The sequence below is a fragment of the Chenopodium album genome, chromosome 19, assembly GCF_948465745.1.
Source record: "Chenopodium album chromosome 19, dcCheAlbu1.1, whole genome shotgun sequence".
In the NCBI taxonomy this organism is placed as follows: domain Eukaryota; kingdom Viridiplantae; phylum Streptophyta; class Magnoliopsida; order Caryophyllales; family Amaranthaceae; genus Chenopodium; species Chenopodium album.
The window spans coordinates 43,899,758-43,925,050 of NC_137852.1; the positions used below are offsets into that span (position 1 = coordinate 43,899,758).

The 25,293-nt window shown below is 37.3% G+C and overlaps 2 protein-coding genes across 2 annotated transcripts; both read right to left on the reverse strand.

Moving 5' to 3' along the window:
• Nucleotides 1-4,453: 4,453 nt before the first annotated feature.
• LOC145593793 (putative voltage-gated potassium channel subunit beta) lies at nucleotides 4,454-6,591 on the reverse strand. The gene is made up of 3 exons (XM_081650157.1): nucleotides 5,724-6,591; nucleotides 5,338-5,502; nucleotides 4,454-4,986 (listed from the first exon to the last, which is right to left on the reverse strand). The coding sequence occupies exons 1-3, from the start codon at nucleotides 6,429-6,431 to the stop codon at nucleotides 4,873-4,875; spliced, it is 987 nt and encodes a 328-aa protein (XP_081506283.1). The 5' UTR covers nucleotides 6,432-6,591; the 3' UTR covers nucleotides 4,454-4,872.
• Nucleotides 6,592-8,425: 1,834 nt separating this feature from the next.
• Nucleotides 8,426-14,839, reverse strand: LOC145593794 (ARF guanine-nucleotide exchange factor GNOM-like). The gene is made up of 3 exons (XM_081650158.1): nucleotides 14,696-14,839; nucleotides 13,578-14,369; nucleotides 8,426-12,387 (listed from the first exon to the last, which is right to left on the reverse strand). The coding sequence occupies exons 2-3, from the start codon at nucleotides 14,253-14,255 to the stop codon at nucleotides 8,746-8,748; spliced, it is 4,320 nt and encodes a 1,439-aa protein (XP_081506284.1). The 5' UTR covers nucleotides 14,256-14,369; nucleotides 14,696-14,839; the 3' UTR covers nucleotides 8,426-8,745.
• Nucleotides 14,840-25,293: the final 10,454 nt, after the last annotated feature.

Here is a 25,293-nt window from a genome sequence, read left to right on the forward strand (position 1 = left end):
TCAAAGGTTTAGCACCCCTAGGTGTTACCCACCCAAATAGACTCCCAGGGTATATTAGGGTTCATGGTAAGCGTCTCGTCAATTTCTATTTTCGAGCCAAAAAGAGTCAAATACTCTTAAAATTGAAGGCTATTATCCTCACTTTTTGAGCAATTTTGGAGGTTTTGGGACCCGGTGTCGAAAAGTCTCGAAAAACTAGGGGATACATCCGAGGTCATATAATGTCATTTGGAACCATATATGATCATTATATGTTGTCATAAATGTCTGTGGCTGGGTTAAGTTAATGAAATCGGTGCAAGTTGTAAAGTGATAAATTGACTATGTAAAGACATATTGGATGGTGTTATCCACCACATAGACTCCCAGGGTATATTAGGGTCCATGGTAAGCGTCTCATCAATTTCTATTACCGAGCCAAAAAGAGTCAAAATCTCTTAAAATTGAAGACTATTATCCACACTTTTTGAGCAATTTTGGAGGTTTCAGGCCTTGGTGTCGAAAAGTCTCAAGATACTAGGGGATACATCCCGGGGTCATATTGTAGGCGTCGTTTGAAGTGCACCTACGTTAAAGCATGTGGTGAATATGCTTGGCACTCATAGGAAGTGGGAATTAACATTATGATTAGGGACAAGGAAAGTAGGGAGCCGCCAACAAGTTTTTAAGGAACTTATAAACCATTCACGGATCATTTAAGGCAACCACGATTAAGGGACAAAGATAGGCAACAACGATTGACGGATTGACCCGTGAAAGTTACACCCTATTCATAATCCATGAGATTACTAACTCCATATGGTTCGGAACCACGATCAGAGGATCGGGGATGATGGTACGAAGTGAGTCATGGAGTCACATTCGCCCGCATTGGCCTCTACTCGGTTCTTATAATGAAAAGCAATCCTGTGATCTCAAAGGCATACAAACAAAACATTCAATTTTCTCCAAACTATTATTATGCTAAATTGGTTGAACATTAATGCAACACATTATTCTAAAATATTTATGATCACTTCGATTTAATAACAAGATTAAAGGAACCTAAACCGGTTGTCCAAATTATCTTATTAGTTGTGATTTTCAATTACATATTCCCTTTAAACATGCAATATGGTAATCATAAAATAGAAATACATTAACATTGGAAACAATTTAACAATAATAATGTTAGTCAAATCAAGTCATAATAAACCTAATCATGATACTAGCAATATAAAATAAAATAAGTAATTAAATTAATTAATTACTCACATTCCGCACGTTCCTTTAAATTGCTATATCATGAATAAATTTTTAGTAACTTCAATAAAAATATAAATCAAATTGAAATTAAATTAAATAAAAAGCAGAGTTGATTTGGTCCAAACCCTTAGTTATTTGTACCTTTCACGTTTTGGTTTAAGGACGGAATCTCGGATCAAGTATGGACTCCTTGGAGTGCTTAAGGAAGAAATAATGAGAAAATAGGTTTAAGGCTTAGAATATGAGAGGGAAAGAGAAGAGAATAATTTTTGGTGTAAAAGAGAGGAAAAGAGAATGATTTGGTGCCCCGAACTGCAGAATGGAGGGGGGTATTTATAGGGAAAATGAGTAGAGGGAACACACAGAACCCTAAAAAGATAAAAAAACCCTAAAAAAGGCTATCGCGACACGGCAGATTCTACCGCTTCACGGCAGATTATACAGCATCACGGCAGATTCTACCGTGACATGGGGAATATTTGTGTGACACGGGATATTCTGGAGTGACACATGACATATTTGATCTACGGGAAGTGAAAACGCGTGAATGGTTTACGCGGAGAAGACCCGGAACAACCCCGTGTCACAAAAAGTGCACCGTGACACGGAAAAGTCCACCGTGGCACGGTGTAGTACACCGTGTCCAGCGGAAAAAAGTACGTGGAATTGACGAGGAAAAGCAGGTAAGTCTACCGCGACACGGTACAGAGTACCGTGACACGGTAGCAGTTGTCGTGCCACGTCAGCATCTCCTGCGACGCGGCAGTTTTACACTGTGCGCGGTAATTCCAGTATTTTACGCATTTTTAAAATTGCGATAGCTTTTGATCCGTAAATTGGAATAAGGAATATAATATATCATTGGAAAGCTTATCAAGTCTACTTTCCAACCCAGTTAGAATCAGGTCAAAATAATTTGTAGATTTTAAGATATGATCGTTTTAGTAGAAGAGTGTCGGTTTTGGGACGAGTTTAGTGTTTGGCTCATGTCTTCTTCGTTTTAAATCAGAATTGGGCTTATGATATATATTGTTGGAAACATTATTGAAAGGCCTATCCAACCAAATAATAATTTGATCAAAATTATATAGCCATAAAATCAGTTTAGCTCGGTTTTGTGATGTGGATACGAAAAGTGGAAAATAGGTTATGGTTTAGGGAAATGAGCTAGAAATTGGATTGGTCTGAAATATATTGGATAGAACATGAATTTAAGCACTCCAAAGATTAAATACTCAACCCGACCAATAACGACGGTGAAAGGTTGTTCATCATCGGGTTTGCTTTTGGGGAGACATTTTTAGGTGTCTACACATATAATGTCATTTGGAGCCATATATGATCATTATATGTTGTCATAAATGTTTGTGGTTGGGTTGAATTAATGAAATCGGTGCAAGTTGTAAACTGATAAATTGACTGTTTTAAGACATATTGGATGGTGTTATCCACCCAAATAGACTCCCAGGGTATATTAGGGTCCATGGTAAGTGTCTCGGCAGTTTCTATTTCCGAGCCAAAAAAAAGTCAAAAACTCTCAAAATTGAAGGCTATTATCCACAGTTTTTGAGCAATTTTGGAGGTTTTAGGCCTCGATGTCGAAAAGTCTCGAGATAATAGGGGATACATCCCGGGTTCATATAATGTCATTTGGAACCATATATGATCATTATATGTTGTCATAAATGTCCGTGTTTGGGTTGAGTTAATGAAATCGGTGCAAGTTGTAAACTGATAAATTGACTGTTTTAAGGCATATTGGATAACGTTACCCACCCAAATAGATTCCATGAGTGCATTAAAGTCCATGGTAAGCGTCTCGACAACTCTATTTCCGGGTCAAAACAAATCAAAAACTCTCAAAATTGAAGGCTATTATCCACACTTTTTGAGCAATTTTGGAGGTTTCGCGACTCGGTGTCGAAAAGTCTTGTGATACTAGAGGATACATCCCGGGGTCATATAATGTTATTTGTAACCATATATGATCATTACATGTTGTCATAAATGTCCGTGGTTGGGTTGAGTCATGAAATCAGTACAAGTTGTAAACTGATAAATTGACTGTTTAAGACATACTGGATGGTGTTACCCACCCAAATAGACTCCCAGGATATATATTAGGGTCCATGGTAAGCGTCTCGTCAATTTCTATTTCCGAGCCTAAAAATTAAAAAATTCTCAAAATTAAAGGCTATATTATCCACACTTTTTGAGCAATTTTGGAGGTTTTGGGACTCGGTGTCGAAAAGTCTCAAGATAATAGGGGATACATCCCGGGGTCATATAATATCATTTGGAACCATATATGGTCATTATATGTTGTCATAAATGTCCGTGTTTGGGTTGAGTCAATGAAATCGGTGCAAGTTGTAAACTGATAAATTGACTGTTTTAATGCATATTGGATGGTGTTACCCATCCAAAAAGACTCCCTGAGTGCATTAGAGTCCATGGTAAGCGTCTCGGCAATTCTTAATTCCCTCTTCGTACTACCAAAAAATGAGATTCCCCACCATTCCGGAAACATCCATTTTTCTTTTTCAGGCCAAAACAAATCAAAAACTCTCAAAATTGAAGGCTACTTGTGTCTTGTGGTTGAAATCATCTATTTTGCCTTGCCACCCTTTATTCGATCATTATATGCCTTCAGAATGTATATTTGTCATCACTTATATTTCTGTTGGTATTTTAATCTCTGAAAATGATCTAATTTCATAAGTTACACACGTAGAGGTAATTCTTTTATTTCATTTTTCTAACAAGTAGACTTTTGATTTTTTAAATTGTGAGGTATCATTACAAGCTCAATAAATACAAGTGTTATTTAGTGAATGAAGAAAGAGATCCGATTCACTCTCATAATCTTAGTATGAGTGAGGGAATGAATCTAGAGAAAAAAGATCCCCATCCCCATCCCCATCAAAAGTCAAAACCACTATTTGTGTTATTTCTAGCAAGTATGAAGAATACAGTCTAAACCTCTGATGGGCATTCTTTAATCATATGGGTTTGATGCTTTTGAATTCATTGTGTTAGTTTCACTTCCTACTCGCAGTCAGCTGGCACAGAGGAGAGCAACCCCTTCCTTCCAAAAGCTTCACCCCCTCTCTTCTGGAAGTTGATGACCCTTACATGAATGTATAACCGACTACGTATGAGCAATTGAGAGTAGTTAAAATAAAAATACACTGCAATAGCCAATAACTGAGACTTAAAAAAATTGCTTTATATCTGATTTCCATGATTTCTCAAATATTCATGGAGTGTCTCATCAATGCATGAATTTAATAGCAAATAACCAGGTTGTATCATAAACAGGTTGTATCACAATAATGAATCACAACGAGACTAACATACACAACTCATGACATGTTATGGCCTCAAAGCCTCTACTTTTTTTTAGTACCTACACACCAGTGGCAAACAAGTTGATCCCAAGGAAGCATTTAAAGAAATTCATAGCAAACCAAAGCAAATTAGGCATCAAATAAGATATGTGGTAGGTACAAACTAAGTGATACCAACAGAAGTTCTAGGTAAAAATGCTGCAGCAATCACGAAAGAAATAAGTAATGGCGCCATCAACCGAAAGCACAACCATAGAAAGCACAGTTTGCATCTGGTTCATCTGTAGGCTTCTGGACGCTTAGGCTTGCTTTGAACAATGGCCTCAATTTTCTCCATTACTGGAGCAGTAAGCATAGGAATTACACTGATAGCTTTCATATTTTCTTCAACCTGCAATGGCGAAATTTAGTTGACTAAAACTTATGTTGATTGCTTGCTAGAGTAGAGTGGCAAGCTAATAAAGTAAAAAAATGGACATGCTAGAGGCAAATGCAACACATTAAAATTATCGTGCATACTGAGCTTATATACTACTGTGTTCTGTAACTTTTTATAACATAAAGAAATGATTGAAAAAACCGCATAACATTTGTCTACCCTGTCACCCTGAATATATGATGCCTTGCATGTTTTAAATGAATTGAAGACAAAATCAAAAAATTCCTTGACGATTTTGGTTCAATTGACAATGAGAAAGAAAAAGTAGTTAAACAAATGTTGTTGAAGCCTAAGAAGGCTTACCTGGTATTCTTTGGTTGCACCAGTAATAACTGATGAGACATTGGGATTTGCAGCACACCAAGCAATGGCTAGTTGTGGTAAGGTTACACCTAATTCATCTGCAATTGGTTTTAGTCCGTTGACTTTTTTGAGGACATCGTCAACCAAGGACCTGCTTGCTAGATTCTACCATCAAATACAAGGAAAAAACCATAAATAAGCAGGAAGATTTAGAACTCTGAAACCTGTATGGACAAAATAGGGCTCTTAACAGCGTAATGTAATTAAGCTATGTTGTTGTTGTAACAAAAGAATTACGAGTAATATCTATGAATCTAATCTAAGTAATTGTTGAATAAAAAGGTTGAATAGGAGTGAGTATGAAAAGTAGATGAATGAGGGCATACCTTGTAATTATCGAGGGCGAAACGACTATCAGGAGGAATGGTACCCTTGTTATATTTACCAGTGAGAACACCGGAAGCAAGGGGACTCCAGGTGGTGAGACCAATACCATAGTTGGAATACAAAGGAAGATATTCAGACTCAACCTTATGCCTGGAAAGAAGATTGTACTCAGGCTGCTCGACAACAGGGCCAATCAAATCAAGACGATGAGCAACAGACCAAGCCTCAGTGATTTGCTGAGAAGACCATTCACTGGTACCCCAGTAAAAAGCATAACCCTTATCAATAACATAATTCATAGCCCTAACAGTCTCTTCAATGGGTGTTGATGAATCTGGTCTATGACAGTATATCAAATCAATATAATCCATATCAAGCCGCTTCAGAGATGCTTTTGTACCTTCAATAATGTGTTTCCGAGAAAGACCCTTGTCATTTGGACCAGCTCCTCCCCAGAATATCTTAGTTGATATAACCAGGTCTGATCTTTTCCAACCGAGTTCTCTTATAGCCTGACCCATGATCTCCTCCGCTCTTCCATTGGCATAAACCTCGGCGTTGTCGAAGAAGTTTACGCCGTGATCGCGGCAGCACTGGAGGAGTGACTTGGCTTCTTTCACATCAAGTTGGTTGCCGAAGCTCACCCATGCCCCGTACGAAAGCTGGCTCACCTTCAAACCAGACCGCCCAAGGTTGTTGTACTGCATCCTCGACTTGATCTGAAATGAAAAGTGAAATGAAATGCAAAGTGAATTTCTCCAACAGAAGTGTCCAGATAGAACGAACCCCAGATGCCAGATCTGATCTCTGCGGTGGAAATACGGACAGTTTCGTATGATAAGATTCCTTTGCTTTTATCGATTCACACACCTGCCACTCTCTTCTGCGACCACCACATGTCTCATTTTTCGCACTCCTAAAATAGACCACTCAAACCGTGTTTTTTTTTTCTTTTTTTTTTTTTTTTTTTTTTCCCGGTTAGCATCATGTAGTTACTATCAAGTCCGATTATAAAAACAATTAAGGAGATAAACTTGAATTTTCTATGAAAAAGAAGGGTCTAGAATTTATATTATCGGTATGTTTAGCAATGACAAAAGTCGTATTATAGATTATGTACTTTTTGCAATGGCATGGGTCGTTGTGTAAATGTCTATTACTTCGTATAAGAGTTGAAAGAAGGGAAATAACTCAAATAGAAATGCTACACTTGCTAGCTCTACATTCCACATGTATCATATTTCAAATATTCTGATAACAAAGCAATCTCAAAATTTCATGCCTATAACTATATCAAATTACTTGACAATACTTGTACTCAGGCATCAACGGTTAGTTTAGTCAACACTCGCATTACTTGTTATCCCCGCCTGTCCATTCCTCCCGGTCTTTGTCTATATTTTTCTAAGCCCACTTAACAGCTATTCGTGCAGCTTGAGATCCTTCAGCAGTCCGCGTTCTTTCAAAATATCAGCCATATCAATGAAAGGAATCACTAGCAAAGTACCCGGCCCCCCATATTCTATGTGCAAGTAGTTATTCAAGATCCGTTGACATTATAAGAAAGCAGTTACTTGCCTGAGTACATTATAACTTAAATGACACTAAAAGCACATTATAGGAAACTGTCAAACGAGTAAAGTACATAATGTCAAAAACATATACTCCTTCAGAGTCAGAATACATGTGAAATCTGGTGATGGAATTCTAGATTGATGATTAGTTGATTATTAGGTGTTCAATTCGTATAGCAGGATAACCTTGACTCATTTTAACCTCATCTCAGAGGTGGACAACATCATCCAAGCTCATGGATTTTTCTTCAAACTATACTTTGATTCTCTAGTAATCAGAAAACCCCAAAACACCACCATGTATGCTACAGATTTCCAAAAAGACACGAGATTGAATTTTGTAAATTTTAACCTATCTTTGACAAGCATATTGTTTTGGGGTTTTTTTGGAATCCCTCGGGATACTGGTCACGCTTCGCCAGCAACGAGACTCAAACACTTACAAAAACACGGAACTCCGGTGGTCGGAGATCCGCCTCCGATGATCGAGTTAGTGTTCGGAAAACGGAATAAACTAGAGAGAGCAAGTAGAGAGAAGTTGGAGCTTTTAGTGCTGTTTTTGAGGTTATGTCACAATCCACCCCTCCCGAATTGACAGCTCTACTGTCAACACCTATATTTTCCATTACAATAATTCATTCCATAAAAGCTTAGGCGGGCTATAAGTACTAACACTGAAAATGGCTTGTGCAATTTTGTTAAATTTGACCCTATAATCATTTTTTTTAAGTAAATAAAAACTCCATATGATTATTAAAATATATATATATATATATATATATATATATATATATATATATATATATATATATATATATATATATATATTTACTATATTATACATTTTATGATAAAATTAAAGATTAGATTATTGATTAACTTTGACCTACAAGCAATACAAACACAGTAAACAAATAAAGTAGTTAAAGTACTGTAAAAATTTCAGGTTCATAGAATGGAAAGAAAAAATCACCATTGAGCTATGTGCAATACGAACCCAATAAACAATCATCCATACAACTTTATGATCTTGCAAAGAGACAAGTATGATTTAAAGGAAGTAGTTTACTATCCTTGATTGCCTGTGATCTGTGGAGGATAAGCCCGCATGGAAATTGCAGTGCCTACCTATAACTCCTATATGTACACAGTAAGTATAATTGAGGAAATGAACAGTTAAATGAATACTAACAACAAGATTAACAGTTACCAAAAATAGAAGTGACTGGACCTTAAGATCCATCTTTGTATCTGTACTACCAACTTCAAATCGCAGTATTTTGACCATAATTGAGGTGATTTAATGGAGCACACCAGTTCGGCAATTCAGCACAGAGAACATTTTGAACAATGTTTCTGTATCTTCTCTATGACTGAGTATCAATAAGAACTGGTAGCTCCCAAAAACTCATTGTCAGGCCATGCCATGTGAGAGTATGTCTTTGTATCAACCTTCTAAAGCCACAGGATTGCTTGGGGTAGAAACTACACAAGCAGAAGCCTGGATTGCTTCTTTATTAATCTGATTATGCTGCCCTCTATCCAAATCTGCATCTGAAAACACTTCAGCTTGCAAGGATGGTGCAATTTTATTCACATGTGACCATGTTATTTCCCATAAGCTATCTCCACCAGATCCAGTCCCTGGTATAAGCACTCCCCGTGTCTTCATTATAAGCAGAGAGTTTTTGAGAAGCTCGGGAACTAGTTCCTGAAGTTTCTCACTCTTCTTCCCTCTAATTTTGACCATCATAAAAGTTTCCATCTGGCTTAAAACAGTAATCCACAGATCGCAGAATGTTGGTAACTGCATAACTTCATTAAATGATAGTAAGAACACTTTAGATAGGAGCTTGATGGCAACTACTAGCATGGCTTCAATGTTTCTGTACATTTTTGAAGATTGCCCAAGTGCAATTTCAAGAACGTCAGTAAGTAGTGGAAACATGACCACATCAAAACACCGCAACCACACATTGCGTGAAAGATGTATATCTTGTGCTCCACTCAAGCATTTTTGGAGAGATAAAAGGGCATGATTCCGAACTGCTTCTCGGTCATCCAAACAAAGCTTTTTCAATCCTTGCACAAGTCTAAACCACATCTCACCAATATCCTGAAAGAGCATAGCAGCATCATCCTTATTTGTAATTTCCTGGCTCTCAAGTGCCCACCTAACCAGGCAAGTCAATGATCCTGACATCAGATCCAGTGCATGAACAGATCGCTCCACTTCACCCACACGTGACTCTGCAAATTGCCTTGCTCCATCAATGCAAAGAACAAAGTTTGAAGGCAAGAGGTGGGCTCCTTCACTCATTATGAACGACAGTGTTTCAAATCCAGCTTCCGAAGCCTCTGGGTGCCGTGCTGTAATTGCAAGAAGAGACAGGATTATACGCCAACCCATTTGTGATCTAATGCGATTGGCATTTGTCTTCACAAGTTGTCCAACTTCCTGTGTAATTTGTTCACAGTAAGCATCAGCAACTCGAGCATCAAGCTTCAGAACTAACTGCAGTGACCTTAACAGTTCATCAACTAAATCTTCTTTATAGGGGAGTAAGCGTTGACAAATCCTCAGGAGCCCAAAAACAGCCTTTTCCACCAAAGCACATGGAGCCATTGTTGATTGAACAATATTAGAGATGTGCTCGTAGACAGACTTCCATAGCAGTGAGATCCTATCCCGGTTGTTCAGAGTAACAGCAATCAATAAATCGAGACAAAAAGTTGCATTCGCTTCATCCTCAGGATAGCCACTTTCTGTCTGTATTTGCTCTGCCGCAACAATTGCACATACCAGATGCATCAAGGAATCAGCTTGCAAAAATTTACTCTCAGTAAATATATTGTTGATTTGACACTTCTGAACGATCTCTTTGGTGCACTGTTGAGCAGCAAGTTCTTCTTCAGAGGGCTGTGATATTGGCTCCTCAGTCTCAAAGGATAGAAGTTGACTGAAGCGGCCCATCAGCCCAGAAGGTTTCTTGGGAGCAACACTTGTTTGTATGTGAGGTGAAGAAGATGAATTTGCAAGAGGCTTTACATGTCCAGGGGTAGCAGAGAACACAAGTTCGTCTGCAGCATCACAGACGGCAAAAGCAGAAAGAAAGCCAAACTCATAAAATCGCAATATGCAGTTCAGTATGTTTTGCCAGCCTGTTCGAATACAGTCACCATAACTATTTGCAATAGTAAATACTGCAATTGTTGACATCCTAGCCCTTGTGTCATTACTATACGCCAACAGAAACTCCTCTAAATATGATGGATTCAAGAGAGTTGTGAACTTGCAAAGAGAGATGACTATATCATCAAGCACAGAATCAAGATGTAGATATGCTGCAATCTTAGCAGCAGCTAAGAAGCCATCGGTGCAAAGTTGGTAAACATCCTCATCCTCTGCATGATCAAATACGACAGAGATAGCAGCAACAGTTGGGCCTGCTACTATAGCAAACATATCGTCATCAAGATACGGCTTATAAGCCGCTGCAATGTACGGGGATGTATTTTGGGACTTCTGCATCAGATCAATCCAATGGCTCTGTCTCATTTCATAAGAACCAGAGCCTTGCTCTGGAGTAATACGTATCTCATCCTTACAGATTGATCTGTACAGTTCAGACAGTAGTTCTCGAGGGAGATCATTACCACCATTGATGTGCCTATTATTCCTTATAAAATCCTCCTCTGTCATCTTCTTTTTCACCTGTGAATTATGCTGATCAGTATTCAGCAATATAATTGAATAAGAAAGCAGAAGTGCAGCATCCTTGTTAGCTAAGATATGTGGCGACTGCTCATAGTATCTTGCCGAGAATGCCTCCAGCACTCTCTGTATCTTTTGCGCCTCTCCAGGGAGTCTGAATGTTTCCAAAAAGATCCGCAAAGCAGTATCCATACTCATTCCTTTAAAATCAAAAGTCTGAGCAAACTCATTAAGAACCTGGACACAAAATTCCTCGTGATTTCCCAGAAAATCTCCTACAATATTCTTATCTAACCCAGCAGTATATCTTAGAAAACAAGCAACACTTTGAGCATCAAGTTTCCCAGGTAGCAAATGCGTACTTTGAAGAAACTCCAACCCTTTCTTAGGGTCACGATTGAAATGATCAGCACCAGCCATCAACCGCCGCTTGATATACTTCATTTGGCGAAGAAATGGCACCCAGTGACAGGGTTCCTCATAACTATCACACTTGAACAACCAAAATGGTTTATACTCCTCAAATGTGATGCTAGTGTTACCCAGGTCAACATGTTCAACACCAGCCCTCTCAGCCATTCCCTGGATCACTGCAATCAAGCCTTCCAAAGCAAGGATATGCGTTGAGGAGAGTGGAGTATTCACTGGAAATGCACTTTTTGACAACAAATTAATCAACTCTTCAAATACATTTTTAGAGGTGAGATCACAATCAAAGTTAGCATACATCTCCATAATAAATGTTTTCTGCCTACAAAAATCAACAAGGGCCTCCATTGCAACCTCCTGCTGCTGATATGAAGCTCCGTATCTACTCTGTGCAAGTCTCAAAATCACAGAAGAAAAAAAAGCCTCCAACTGTAGTTTCAACTTAGTACGCAAGTGCTGATACAGATTAAGAACAATGCTACAAACCATAGAAAGAATGAGTGGACTCATAGACATGCCAAATTGCATCAGGGGGCAGAATAGATTATCTTGAATCAAGTTAAGTAAACTCGGGTGCCTTTGGAATGAAGCTCCACCCAACTCAATGGCTGAATTAATCAAGCTCAAGGCAAAAAAGGGTACATCTTCATCAAAAGCCAAAGAGTTGGATTTCCGACTCATATCTGCATGCTCTATAATGTTCAACAAAGAGCACAAAAACTGAAGTATCTCAACCATACACGGGACTCCAAACTGCTGATTCTGGAGATGTGAATCATATTGCACTGCATCCATGGTTGCGGTTCCGTTGCTTAAACCATCAACCAAGGGAGTAGAAGAATTGGAAACAGAACATGTCACAGACAGTCTACTGTATTTTGGAGTGTTATAATTAGAATCAGGTTTTGGACTACCAAGGATTGGATCATGATTAACCAGCTGGATCTGCACAATGTTAAAAAAAAAAAAAAGAGAAAAAATTATATACTTTTTGTTTAAACATAGGAATTTGAAATGCTCCTCCAGTATACAGAATTCAAACAAGTTCAAGACTCAAGAGCAACAGGAACATAGGGTAACAATCAACACCTGGTAAGGATCAGTGTATCACGCTACTGAAAGAATCTCTCTTTTTTTAAGTTCATAATATGGGTGGTAGAGCGTGGGGGGTGTTGAGGAAAATAATCACAAGACAGCATTGTTGATGTGGTAGATGGTAGATCATTACATTTTACAACTAAGAACTTGTTGATTACAGCCACATAATTTGAATCAGATCTTATTTAACTATCATTTCTGCCTATCAATCTCTCTAGCTATATCAACATAAAATTTCCACAAGGCTAGCAGATGACATCAGAGCAAAACAAGTGCACAAGGCCAGCAAATTATATCAGCGCCATTGATTAAAAAACAAATGTAAACTAGTATTAAGCATTTTATTATTTTGCATACGCATGTAAATCAAATGAAGATGCTCAGATGTTTGCTTAAGAGTAGAGTATTTCCCAAGAAATTTTTGGCAGAGCCAAAGAACACCACAAGTCCACAAGACATGGCTATGAAAGGCTTAATACCTCATGAAGCTCGATATGGGCATAAGCCATGAGTCAATCATCTTTGTGTATAGAAGCTCTATTTTCACTTTCAAGATCAGAAATAAAAAACAAGCTAAGATACTCAAACTTTGGGATTAGTGGATTACTATTCTGTTTAAGCACTCTAAACCCTCCAGTAACTTATACTGTATACTAATTAAAATAGTCTTTGGTGAAGGATATATAATAATGAACATAGCCAAAGTCAATACAGATTCAGAAGAAAAGGAGTGTAGTTGATGCAAAGAGGGGAAAATTACAATTTACACTTATTTCAACATGGTAGAAGAAATAAAATCTGTTGCCAAACATAATGTGACATGAAGTAACTACAGCCAAAAACTTCTTGCATAAGGTGAGATTTCTGGGAAAAAAAAAATATGTCCAAGGCTTTAGAAGTGTTCCACTATTGCCAAACAAAATGATATGAAGCAACTAAAGCCATTAATTACTTACATAAGGTGAGGTTTCTCAATACTTTTGAAGTGTTTCAAAAGAACATCTAAGTGGAAGAAAGGAGTTAAAAATGGTCAATACCTGATGATTAATGAAGCCGCCCTCACTATCCAGCTCATGACATACGCTGTCAAGTTCTGGAAGGCGTGCAAAAATTGAGCGGACAAGTTCATGCATTGAGTGACGAGCAATACGCTGCAATAACTCACTCTTGGCGCCCGTTTGCTGAACAACCCGAAAACATGTTTCGACTATGTTGCAAACATGGTGATTACTCAATGCAAGTGAAGCTTTACATTTAGTGCAAGCTAAAAGAACCTGAAGAATCTTCATGAGTACAACTTCTTCAGACGCTGGATCGGTAACCTCAAAATGACAGCTAGTGACTGCATCAACAATGAAATGCATAGTATCTTGGACATTAATGGTATCCATATCAAAAATATCGAGAGTCAAGATTTTATAAACAGACGACAAAGCAACACTTGTAATAGGAGCACCAGTTTGTTCAGATTGAATGACATCTAGAAAAGGGCGGAGATAGATGACAGGATCGATGTTGTGCCAGTGATCTCGCCAGGTGAACAATTTCTTTCGGAGTAGCTTAAGAGAGTGAATGAGAGAGTGCTCCTGTTGATCATCAGCAGAAGTAAAACGAGTACCCCATCTGACATTTCTTCTCATAACAGCCAATACAGCACCAATTTCTGTATTGAGCATACACGACAACGAAGCAGGTTGCAACTCCAGACAAGTCATAATTGGTACTGGGGACTTGAAGCTGTATCTATGTATGTATTGTATTGTACTGTATTGTATTGTATGGGGGTTTAAAAGGCACAATCCGATTTCAGCATAGCAAAATCATCACGGCTGGTACATGGAAAACAAGACAAAATTGTAAAAATTTGTATACCAACAGGACAATCGATCTACAGGACAGACATTGAAGGATCTGAGATTCCGAGTCTAAGATTGCAGAATTGAGTATTATGGAACTAAAAGCAACACCACAATTCAATTTTCCAACTTGAAATTAATGAACTAGGGCTAGAATCCAATTAAAAGAGAGTCGATACTGTAAATGCTATTCTATCAGTAATCAACAAACTGCGAATTTGTTGAAATGCAATTTCACTAACTATCCAAATCTGATTTCATAATATCAATCTCAAATTTCAAACAAAGCTTTAAATTACCTGAATTCGATTTCTGGTAAACAAATCGTTTCTTCTAAATATTCGTATTTCGATTTGGGGAAGCGGCACCTTTCAGATGCAGAAATCGGAACAAAGTGCAAATGCCTCTCCTATTTGCCTTGTGTTCTACTCGTATTACACTGCTAAACCACTTCAATTTTTCTTAATTTATTATTGTACTACCTGCTTCCTCCCCTTTTTTATTTTATTTTTTTTTTTTTCAAAAAATACATATATTTATACTATTAATTTTGGGAAATTTTGCAAAAAAAAAAAAAAAAAAAAAAAAAACTCCTCATAAAAGCATTTTTATTAGAAAAGCTCCTTGTAATTTTATTTTATTTTGTGATATCATATGTTAATCATTTTTTTTTTCAAAGTCATACCTTATGCCGAAAAATGGGGTTGCCCCAATATGCTTGCTACGTTGATGTTGTACCGGAGTACCCAAAAGGTAAATAGCACTCACATTATCACAATATACCAAGGGTTGCCTTCTTAATCGGGCGATGCAACTCCAATAATAAACTACGAAGCCAACATGACTCGAAATCCATATTGACCACACCCCTATACTCTGCCTCAGCACTAGACTTGGAAAGAGTGGCTTGGCGTTTGGAAAACCAAGATATCAAATTATCACCCAAATTGACACAATATCCAGACGTAGAACGTATCTTATCGGGGCACCCACCCCAATCAGCATCTGTATACGATATAAGTGTAGAAATAGATGATGGATGAAGATGCAAACCATGCTCAAGAGTACCTTATATATAACGAATGATATGCTTAAGATCATCCATATATGAGTATCTTTCGGATCATGCATATGTAAGCATACCTGTTGCACGGCATAAGAATATATCCGGCCTCGTAAAAGTAACATATTACAGCGCCCCAGCAAGGCTACGATACAAGGTCATCTGCAAAAGGGGAACCCGAAGCACTGACCTTACGCTTTGCTTCAACTGGAGTGGCCGAAAACTTGCACGAACTCATCCCTACTCTTTCAATGATCTCCTCGGCATATTTCCGTTGTGACAAAAAATAATCCACCCTTATACCTTGTCACAGCAATGCCAAGAAAAGAATTCAGAGGACCCAAGTCCTTCATAGCAAACTCTAAGCTAAGAAGGGACATAATAGAACGCCTTAGAGCATCAGAAGAAGCTGTAAATATAACATCATCAACATACGGTAACAAGTACTCCCTCCGTGTTTTTGTTAGTGATACACTTTGACCGGCACATAGTTTTAGGCAATTTAATTGACTTAAATAAAATAAGAGGTAACTGGGGTAGTGGAGTATTAAAAAATTGTTAAAGAAAGATAGTGGGGTTAATAGTTTATTGAAAAATAATGAATGTGACAGGAAAGTTATAATAAAAAAGTAGTAGTGGGTTTGGGTGGGGACCATGAGAAAAGAGAGAAATAATATTTTAATGTATCTTTTTGCCAAAAAAGGAAGTGTACCACTTAAAAAAACACGGCCGGAAATGGAAAGTGTATCACTTAAAAAACACACGGAGGGAGTAAGCCACATTTGAGCCAACACGATAAATAAAGAGAGAATTGCCATTCCTCCTATTAGTAAAACCAATAGAAGCAACAAAATCAGCAAATTTCTTGTACCAAGTTCTGGGTGCCTGTTTAAGACCATAAAATGATTTTCGAAGCAAACATGCATAATCAAGATGAGTCCGATCACTGAAACTAAGAGGTTGTTGCATAAAGACTGTCTCATTAAGCTCACCATGCAAAAAACCATTCTTAACATCAAGCTGATGAATTTGCCAAGCTTTGGATAATGCCCAGCTAAGCACAGTACGGATGGTAGCCGGTTTGACTATTGGACTAAAAGTCTCCCCACAATCAATGCCAACTTGTTGTGTTTTTCCATAACCTACAAGACAGACTTTATTGTAATCCCCCGTATTTTAAATATTTTATAAATGAAATTATAATTTATTTATGATATTTATTTGTACTTTTCCGGTATTTAATTTCAAAAGTTTCAATTTTTAATTTGGGTCGAAAATTATTTTGGTACAAATTATTACATGTACCTTCATTCTATAATTCATGTCCAAACAATCAAAGTCAATCTCACTTTACTTACTTAATTGACCCATTAATTTTATGAGGCTCAATCTTACTACTTACCCTACACCACTCTCTCCTATAAATACCCCATACATCCCCAAAGTTTTTGCCACACAAAAGCTGCTGCTGCCTCCTGCTGCCCTTACCACCGCCGGTCGCCGGACATTGACCTAGACCACCGGCGACCCACCAGCGGCCCACTCCCCTTTCCTCCTCCTTTGTTTTATTTTATTTTGCTTAATGTTTATAAAATGTTTTGGATTTTGATTTTGTAGTATAAAGATTATATTTTTAGTATCAAAACTATGTTTTTGATAGCTTAAACTTATAATTTCAGATTTTAATTATGTTATAAATTTTCAGATTTTATGAATTATAAACCTAGGGTTTTAATTTATTGAAATTGAGATTTTAGGGTTCTTATTACTAATTAATTTGGGGCTTTTGTTCCTATTGTATTTCTATTGGTTAATTAAGCATAAAAACATGTTTTTAATGAAGTATAAAGGACTTTTAATCAAATTTATATTGCTGGAAATTCATTTAAGTATCAATTTGTGATTATTGGTTGTTTTCTAGGAGGTGCACTACAAGAAAAATGTCTTTTTGTAGCGATTGTACATTCGCTACAATAGGCAAGTATGTTTGTGAAATAATTAAGAAAGTCGTATCATTTTACAATCGCCATGCTTTTCCCATATAAAATCGTTACTGAAAACATAATAATACATATCCACACTATTTTTACACATTTATATAATTTTGAGAAATTGAATCATTTACAATCGCCACTAAATCCCAAAAATCGATACGAAAAGTCTTTTCTACACTAGATATATAAATATTGTTTGACAAAGAATACAAAAAATATGTCATAGCTTATTGGTGAAACATTTATATAAGAGTTTGAGGTTGCATGTTCGAATCTTGTAAATATCATATGCATGCTTTTTTTTTTTTTTGAAGAAAATGAGTTCAACATTTATAGCGATTGTAATTGCTACAATAATCACCACGATTGGATATAGTTTTTCGTATCGATTATTGAGGCCAACCCCAGTGATATTGAAAACCACTACTAAAGGCTAAGGCAACGGGGGATATTGTATCGAATGACCATTCATTGGGAAAGTTTTTTATTGCAATTACAATAGATACTAAAGGTTAAAATAATCGCTACGAAAAGGTAATTTTCTTGTAGTGGTGATTTTTCTCTAGGAGACTTTAAGTGATTAAAAGTGGCACAAAGGGTTGTTTACACGAGGTACGTACATGTCTACTTCGTTATAAGTAGTATCATGTTTAGGTACCAAAGGAAAGAATTTAGTTTCATGTTTAAGGAACACCTGGATGGAAATTGTTTGGTTATACATTTAATTAATTCATGTGCTTATGTTTATGAGACATGTTTTGGTGAATTGATTATGTTTGTATGGAATTATGGATGCAAGCATGTTGGATTATATTGGATTAATTGTTTGTGTGGAATGTTGATACAAACATAATTTTAATGGCTTGGTTTGTTAATCACATTTGGATTATTAAAGGATTGAAATTGAATGGATTAAGTGGAATAAATTTATTAATTATTCCACAAGGTTATTTATTTATTTATTTATTTATTACTCAACCATGACTTGTTAGTATGTCGAGTAAAGGTGGATTAAGCCGAAATGGCTAGGTGAGTTGACTATGTTCAACAATTTTGGATAATTTGGTAGTTTAATGGAATTGAAGGTCAATTTGTTATGTGATCACCATTGTCGTAAATTAGATTAAAAGTAAAATTGATGTATGATTGTTATGTATGGTTTACTTGAATAAGTCGGCTATTAATTAAAATTGTAATCACGTAAAGTGAAACACGGATGAGCAATAAAACACTGGAAAGCGTGCACTTCTAGAGTATTGACAATTATGGGTTGGGGTACACGGTGGTAGCTCGTGGCTTTCCGAGGCTTGTTTGATCAATATGTCCTCTTTTCTTTTGATATTTACATTTTATTCTATAATGAAAGTTAAATGGGATCCTAGACTAACTTTGTGAGAATGGAGTTGCGCCCATTTTTGCATCGCGCTAACTTTTATTTAAAATGGTCGTTTTGGACCAAAATGATTTGGTGGATTGGACAACCTCGTCTATTGCTTACTCAAAATTAAATTAATTGAATTAAATATAAAGAGTCAAGTGTTTCGAATTGATTAGTAAGTATGTTGAGTCGATTGAATTGTTTAAGTGTAGAGTCTTGATTAATGAATTCGAGTTGTATGTTTATTTACTTTAATTAGTTGAGCATGCCAGGTTTTGTGCGTTGTAGCCTGTATGTACTCATCTTTGCTGACTGCGTGCTTTTGTGTGTTTTCTTTTGGTCATGGCTTTCGCCTTTCAATGACCCTGTGATGATCCAATTATTACACTTGTATTATTGAGGAGTAGAATTACACAGGTTAGCTTGATGATGTGAAGTTCGAGATTTGACATATGCATTGTCAAGGGATTGGTGTGATTGAGAGTATTCGATTTTTAATTGTGTTGAACTTATTTATGTTTTGCAATTTCATTTATGTTTTGGATTTTGAAAATTGGTTTGGTTTTAAATAAGGGCCTTATATGGTTCTAATTTGTAAGTTTTGACTTATTGGTTTTGTAAACTATGTTATTTTAAAAACTTATGATTGGTTTTCCGCTGCGATACTTTGATAAAGCCTTAGCGTTTTAACACGTGGCGGTAGCATGCCAATGGTTCTCCACTATTTTATTTAAAGTAAGTGGTTTGGAAAAGGGAGAATTATTGGGGTGTTACATTTATGCCTCTCAAAAGAACCGTCAGATTTCACTTTATGAGTAAAAATCCATATAGAACGAATAACATTAACATCAGGTGGATGGGGAACCAACTCTCACGTCTTATTTTTAATAAGAGCCATTAAATTCATCATCCATAGCCATTTTCTAATTCGGATCACGTAAAGTAGAAATGGGGTTACGAGGAAGAGGAGACTTGGTAACAGCAGAAACCATAGTATTGAAATTTTCATATATATTTCGGATTTGGCTTAACAATACCATTTTTGCTTTCATGTGACAATTGGAGGAGGTGGAGGGAGCTGTGGAACCCAAAAATGTGGGCTTAGGGGAGAGAAAGTGTAATACCCGTATATATTATGATTTTATATAATATATATTTTATTATAAAAATAGCTTGTTTTAATTTATTAAATAAATTTTCTAACCTTATATTTTTATTTTAAAGTTCGGAAAGGTTTAAACCCTAAATTAAATTAAATATGACTCTTTATTTTTAAGCATATATAAACTATTTTAACCCTATTAATATTTGTGCAGCCGTGACTCTTATTAAAACTTTATCTTTGCAATTGCTTTCACAGACCTCTTTGTTTCACACACAACACCTCAAATCGTGGGGATTAAAGTTCTTTTGATGACTTTTGACTTCTTTATTTCGTTTTATATGCAAGTGCATTAGCAAAACTTGAAAAGCAGTATTTGTATGCAGAGAATATTCTTCATGCAATCATGCGTGACCTTAGTTTCATTATAAATAAATCTTGGAGTATTATTTTTCGGAAGGTAATCACACTCGTCATCTTGGAGTTGTTTGGTTATTGATTATTGTTTGTATTGATTGTACATTGTATTATTGTGTATAAATTTTATGAATTGTTATTTGTTTGACCAAGATTTATATATATATATGTGATTAATGTATTGTATTATAAAATTTAATTGTTGTATTGATTGATCGTGTTATTTTTCTAGGGTTTTTAATGTTGTTACTCTAGGGAGTATTGTTTTCTTGAGGTTTTAGGGTTACTCATGAAAAATTATTGTATTGGGGTTGAGATTTGATTATATTTGGGTTATTAGTATTATTTTCCTAAGAGTTGAGATATTTTTGAATCGAATTGTTATGTTATTTGGGAATATGTGCCATTATTGAGATGTAATCTATTAGTTTGTGAATGATTATTTGATCGATATATGAGATCAAAAGGTTGAGAATGATTATTTTGTTCTTGGTTTGAGGCTCGGCGTTATATACCTTAGTCCTTGGCATGTTGGTAAAAGGATGATAATCATGGTTAAAAATGAGATACAATCTTTATAATTTATTTTTCTATGGTCCCCTACAGTGGGAATTGGCCCGTATGTGGTTTGGTTTAAGGTGTTTTCTGGTTATTGAGAGTATTCAAGTTTTTATACTTGTTGGTTTGTTATTCGAATTACCCATGTCCAAGGCTAGGTACAAAACAAAGAGCGTGGCACACTTATTGGTTAGATGAGTTAATTGAGCAGAGCATCATATTATTATTTTTGAGGTTGGATTTTATCAAGGTTAGTTATGTGAAATGTCGTATTTAGTTTGATATTTTGGTGAATGTAGTTTCAAACTACATTGTCAGTGAGCTAATTATATTATTAAATATTATATCATTTCATTATATATTTGATAAGTGGTGATTACTCAGCTTTTTGCTGACGTGTGTGGGTTTGTTTGTTTTGTTGTGCTATTTGTGTTTGCGGCCATGTCTTTTTCTTATGGTGGCCCTGCGACAATCTATTTTGGAATTTGTCCTTAATGGTGAGCAATTAAGACCTTCTAAGCAGGTTAAGCAGGTGATCGTAGCTAAAGGAGCTCAAGTGTTTCGATTAGTATGCTATAATGAGTTTGTAAAGTTGTATAAATAGCTCACCTAGATTTATTGGGTTGTAAATATTGGGATTTTTGTAAGCCTTAGCACTTGACAGTTTGTTGAGTGTGGCAGTAATAATACCTCCGAATTAGGTGTATGCTTCCGCAGTTTTATTCAAAGGTTGTTTATTTTTCCTTTAATTTTTATTTAATATTAATTAGTAAATCGGGGGTGTAACAGAAAGTAGCACGTTGGCTTGCTTGTTGGGTAGACCGCAAGTGGACCGTGGCTGATTGAACAGGCCCACGGTCCACGAGCGACCTATTCTACCCAACAACAACCTCGTTGCTAGGAAGAGAGGAAGGGGAAGCTGGGGTTGATAGCTGAACTGGGCCGCGTGTGGGAAAGAGATGTAGTGGCCCAGTTGGGGAAGGAGAAGTAGGCGCTGGGCCAGGAGAAGCAAGAGGCCCAGTCTGTTGTTGGTCCAACAGAGGAGGCACGATGGGCTGTACAGGTTTGCTCATGTGTTGGATCACATACACTAGTAGAATAAACAAAATGGCAAGCGGTTCAAACCCCCTAATGGCAAGCGGTTTTGAACCGCTCCCTGTTAGGGGGCTTGCCATTGTCCGTTTAAATGGCAAGCGGTTCAGAACCGCTTGCCTTTTGACGAGAATGGGCAGCGGTTTTGGCGCCAAACCGCTGCCCATTAGAGGTATAAAAAATAATTTTTTTTTTTTTTTTTTTTTTTTTTTTTTTGTTTTTTTCTCTGAAATTGAAACACAAATAAAATATATATAAGAACAATAATATTTTTATTAATTAATTGATGTAAGTATTACATTTTCATAAAAAAAAAATTACAAAAATTTATACAAGTAAATAATTAATACAAGTTATCTACAAAAAATAAAAATATGAACAACTCTTGTTCCACCACCGTCCACGCGCACCACCACCGTCACCCGTAGCCACCAAAACCCACCCAAACAAACACCACCAGATCCACCTTCACCCGTAGCCACCGAAACCCACCCAAACAAACCCACCCAAACAAACACCACCAGATCCACCTTCACCCGTAGCCACCAAAACCCACCCAAACAAACCCACCCAAACAAACACCACCAGATCCACCTTCACCCGTAGCCACCAAAACCCACCCAAACAAACCCACAACGACTCCCACCAACACCAGAACACCGGCCAACACCACCACCCACCATCACCCGTCCACCCACAACGACTCCCACCAACACCAGAACACCGGCCAACACCACCACCCACCACGACCCCCACCAACAACAAATCGATCTGAAACAAACCAATTCAACCACCCATCACAATAAAAGTAAAAAAAAAAACTGAAAAACAAAATAAAAGAAAAAAAAAGGAAATACCTTTAATACCACCAAAAAATCGAAATTGGCTTTAAATTTGGGTTTCATGGGTCAAATTCGACAATAAAAACTCTAGATCTAGAGTTTTTATGGTCGAATTCGACCCTAAAAACCCACACGCACCACCGGCTCGAAAACCCACCGGGCTACCACCAGAATTCGCTCGAAAACCCACCGGACTACCACCAGAATTGGCTCAAAAATCCACAAGCACCAATGAGGGTCTTGGCGTGAGAAAGGAAAGAAAGAGATGAGAGAGAAAGAGAAGGAGAAAGGAGAGATGAGAAGATGGCGTGATAATGGAGGAAGAGAGGAGAGAGAAGTGAGGGAATGAATGAGAGGAGAGAGAGCGAACTTAGAGGAGAGAGAGGCCGTGAGATGAGGATTTACTGGGGTTAGGGTTTGTAGATTGTGATCCCGCTTTTTTTTTTTTTTTTTTTTAATGGCAAGCGGTTTGGGGTTGAACCGCTTGCCAATATATCTAATGGCAAGCGGTTCAACCCCAAACCGCTTGTCATCACATATATTGGCAAGCGGTTCGCGTCAAAACCGCTTGCCATTTAATATTATAGGTTTATTTAAAAAAAATTGGGTTAATGGCAAGCGGATTTTCAAAACCGCTTGCCATTTGGGGCTTCCCATCACTTATTTTCTACTAGTGATAGGAGTTAAGTCCCTCATCCAAAAAATCACAGGTATGAGAAGTTGGTGTGTGCAATTTAACAAAGGGAAAAACCGTTTCATCAAATATAACATGCCGACTAATGATGATTCTATTAGAAGATAAATCATAACATTTGTAACCCTTATTATTCGGTGGATACCCCAAAAAAATACACGGTGTAGATTGAGGTTGAAGCTTGTTAATACTAGTAGACGGAAATAAGAGGTAACACAAACATCGTACCCAAAGACACGTGAATGAGAGTAAGACGGTTTCCTTTGGTAAAGAACTTGGAGAGGAGACTTATATTCTAGCAATTTACTTGGAAGAATATTGTGAAGATAAGTTGCCATTTGCAATGCATGGTGCCAAAAAGATGGAGGTAGGGATGCATGTGCAAGGAGAGTGCGAATAATATTATTTAATGATCTAATTTTTCTTTCGGCCTTTCTATTTTGAGATGATGTATATGGACAAGAAAGACGAAAAGACATGTCATTAGACTCACATAAAGCCCAAAAAAGTCCATTATCATAGTCCTGCCCATCATCACATTAAAAAGTCTTAATAGGTCGTTCAAATTGGGTACGAATTAATGCTTGAAAGGCTAATACTTTATCAAAAACATCCGATTGTTTGCTAAAGGAATACTCCATGAAAATTTCAAATAATCATCCAAAATAAGCATATAATAACGATGTCTCGATGAACTCAAAATAGGAGATGACCATAGATCACTATGAACAATATCACACGGCATAGAATTGAAGTAGTTGAATCAGAAGAGATAAAAGGCAACTTAACATGTTTTCCAAGCACACAAGATTAAACTCAACAGACACACAAATATCATTTGTAAATTTCTAAACAAAATTCAAATTTCTAATGAGTTTGGGGCATGAAGGACATTAGAAAGGACAAAGGAGGGTTTAGGGAAGGCAATGTACGTAGTATGACCACAACCACGAATTGGAATTGTATGACCACTACCAACAACAATACCATTATGATGATTGCTCAAATTAAAATAAGACAAGAGATTACCATTTGAGGATGTCATGTGCGAGGTTGCCCCGGTGTCCATATACCATGAAAGATCAGGTTGGCTTAATGTCATAGTGTGCATAGCTGATTCAATATCCGTTAGAGCATAGGACATGGGTTGTTGGCAAGCTGCATACGCATGCTGTAGACGTGGGCCTAAAAGACCGGACTGATGTTGCTGTTCGACTAGGCCTGTAGGACGAGGAGCCCATCCTTGGTTTGGGTAAGGGCATGGAGGGGCTCCCCATTGCGATACCCAACCCGAAGGAGATTGTTGCTGCCACGATGGAGGAGGACCTGACCACCCGTGCTGCTGCTGTCCCTGGACACCGCGACCACCACCGGAGTTCTGTCCACTGGTGCCGGAGCCACGATCACCACCGCCCGATTTCTTGCGGGCCCCAGATTTTTTCTGATTTTTATTCTTGCCGCGAGAAGCCCCGGAATCATGCCCAAAATCAGAGTCTCGTGAAGAACCTGCCACCATAGTTGTTGCTGATGCCGATGCCGCCTTTTTTGCCAAGCCAGCCTCTTCCAATATGAGCATGGAACGGGCTTGGTAAAATTGAGGAAGAGGGTTACTCTGCCCAATCAAAGTAGCAACCCCGTTGTAAGGTTCCGTAAGGCCGGAAGCCAATTAGAGGACAAGCCGATTATTATCGACCGGATCCCCTACATTCTCCAACTGATCGGAGAGGCTCTTAAGCCGTTGACAGTATGCCGAAGCG

Coding starts and splice junctions, on each gene's coding strand:
- LOC145593793 (XM_081650157.1), bottom strand. CDS start 6,431: ATGCAGTACAACAACCTTGGGCGGTCTGGTTTGAAGGTGAGCCAGCTT. Junction 5,503..5,723: donor TCGCCCTCGATAATTACAAG/GTATGCCCTCAT, acceptor ATTTGATGGTAG/AATCTAGCAAGCAGGTCCTT. Junction 4,987..5,337: donor GTGCAACCAAAGAATACCAG/GTAAGCCTTCTT, acceptor TCGCCATTGCAG/GTTGAAGAAAATATGAAAGC.
- LOC145593794 (XM_081650158.1), bottom strand. CDS start 14,255: ATGACTTGTCTGGAGTTGCAACCTGCTTCGTTGTCGTGTATGCTCAAT. Junction 12,388..13,577: donor GCGGCTTCATTAATCATCAG/GTATTGACCATT, acceptor AACATTGTGCAG/ATCCAGCTGGTTAATCATGA.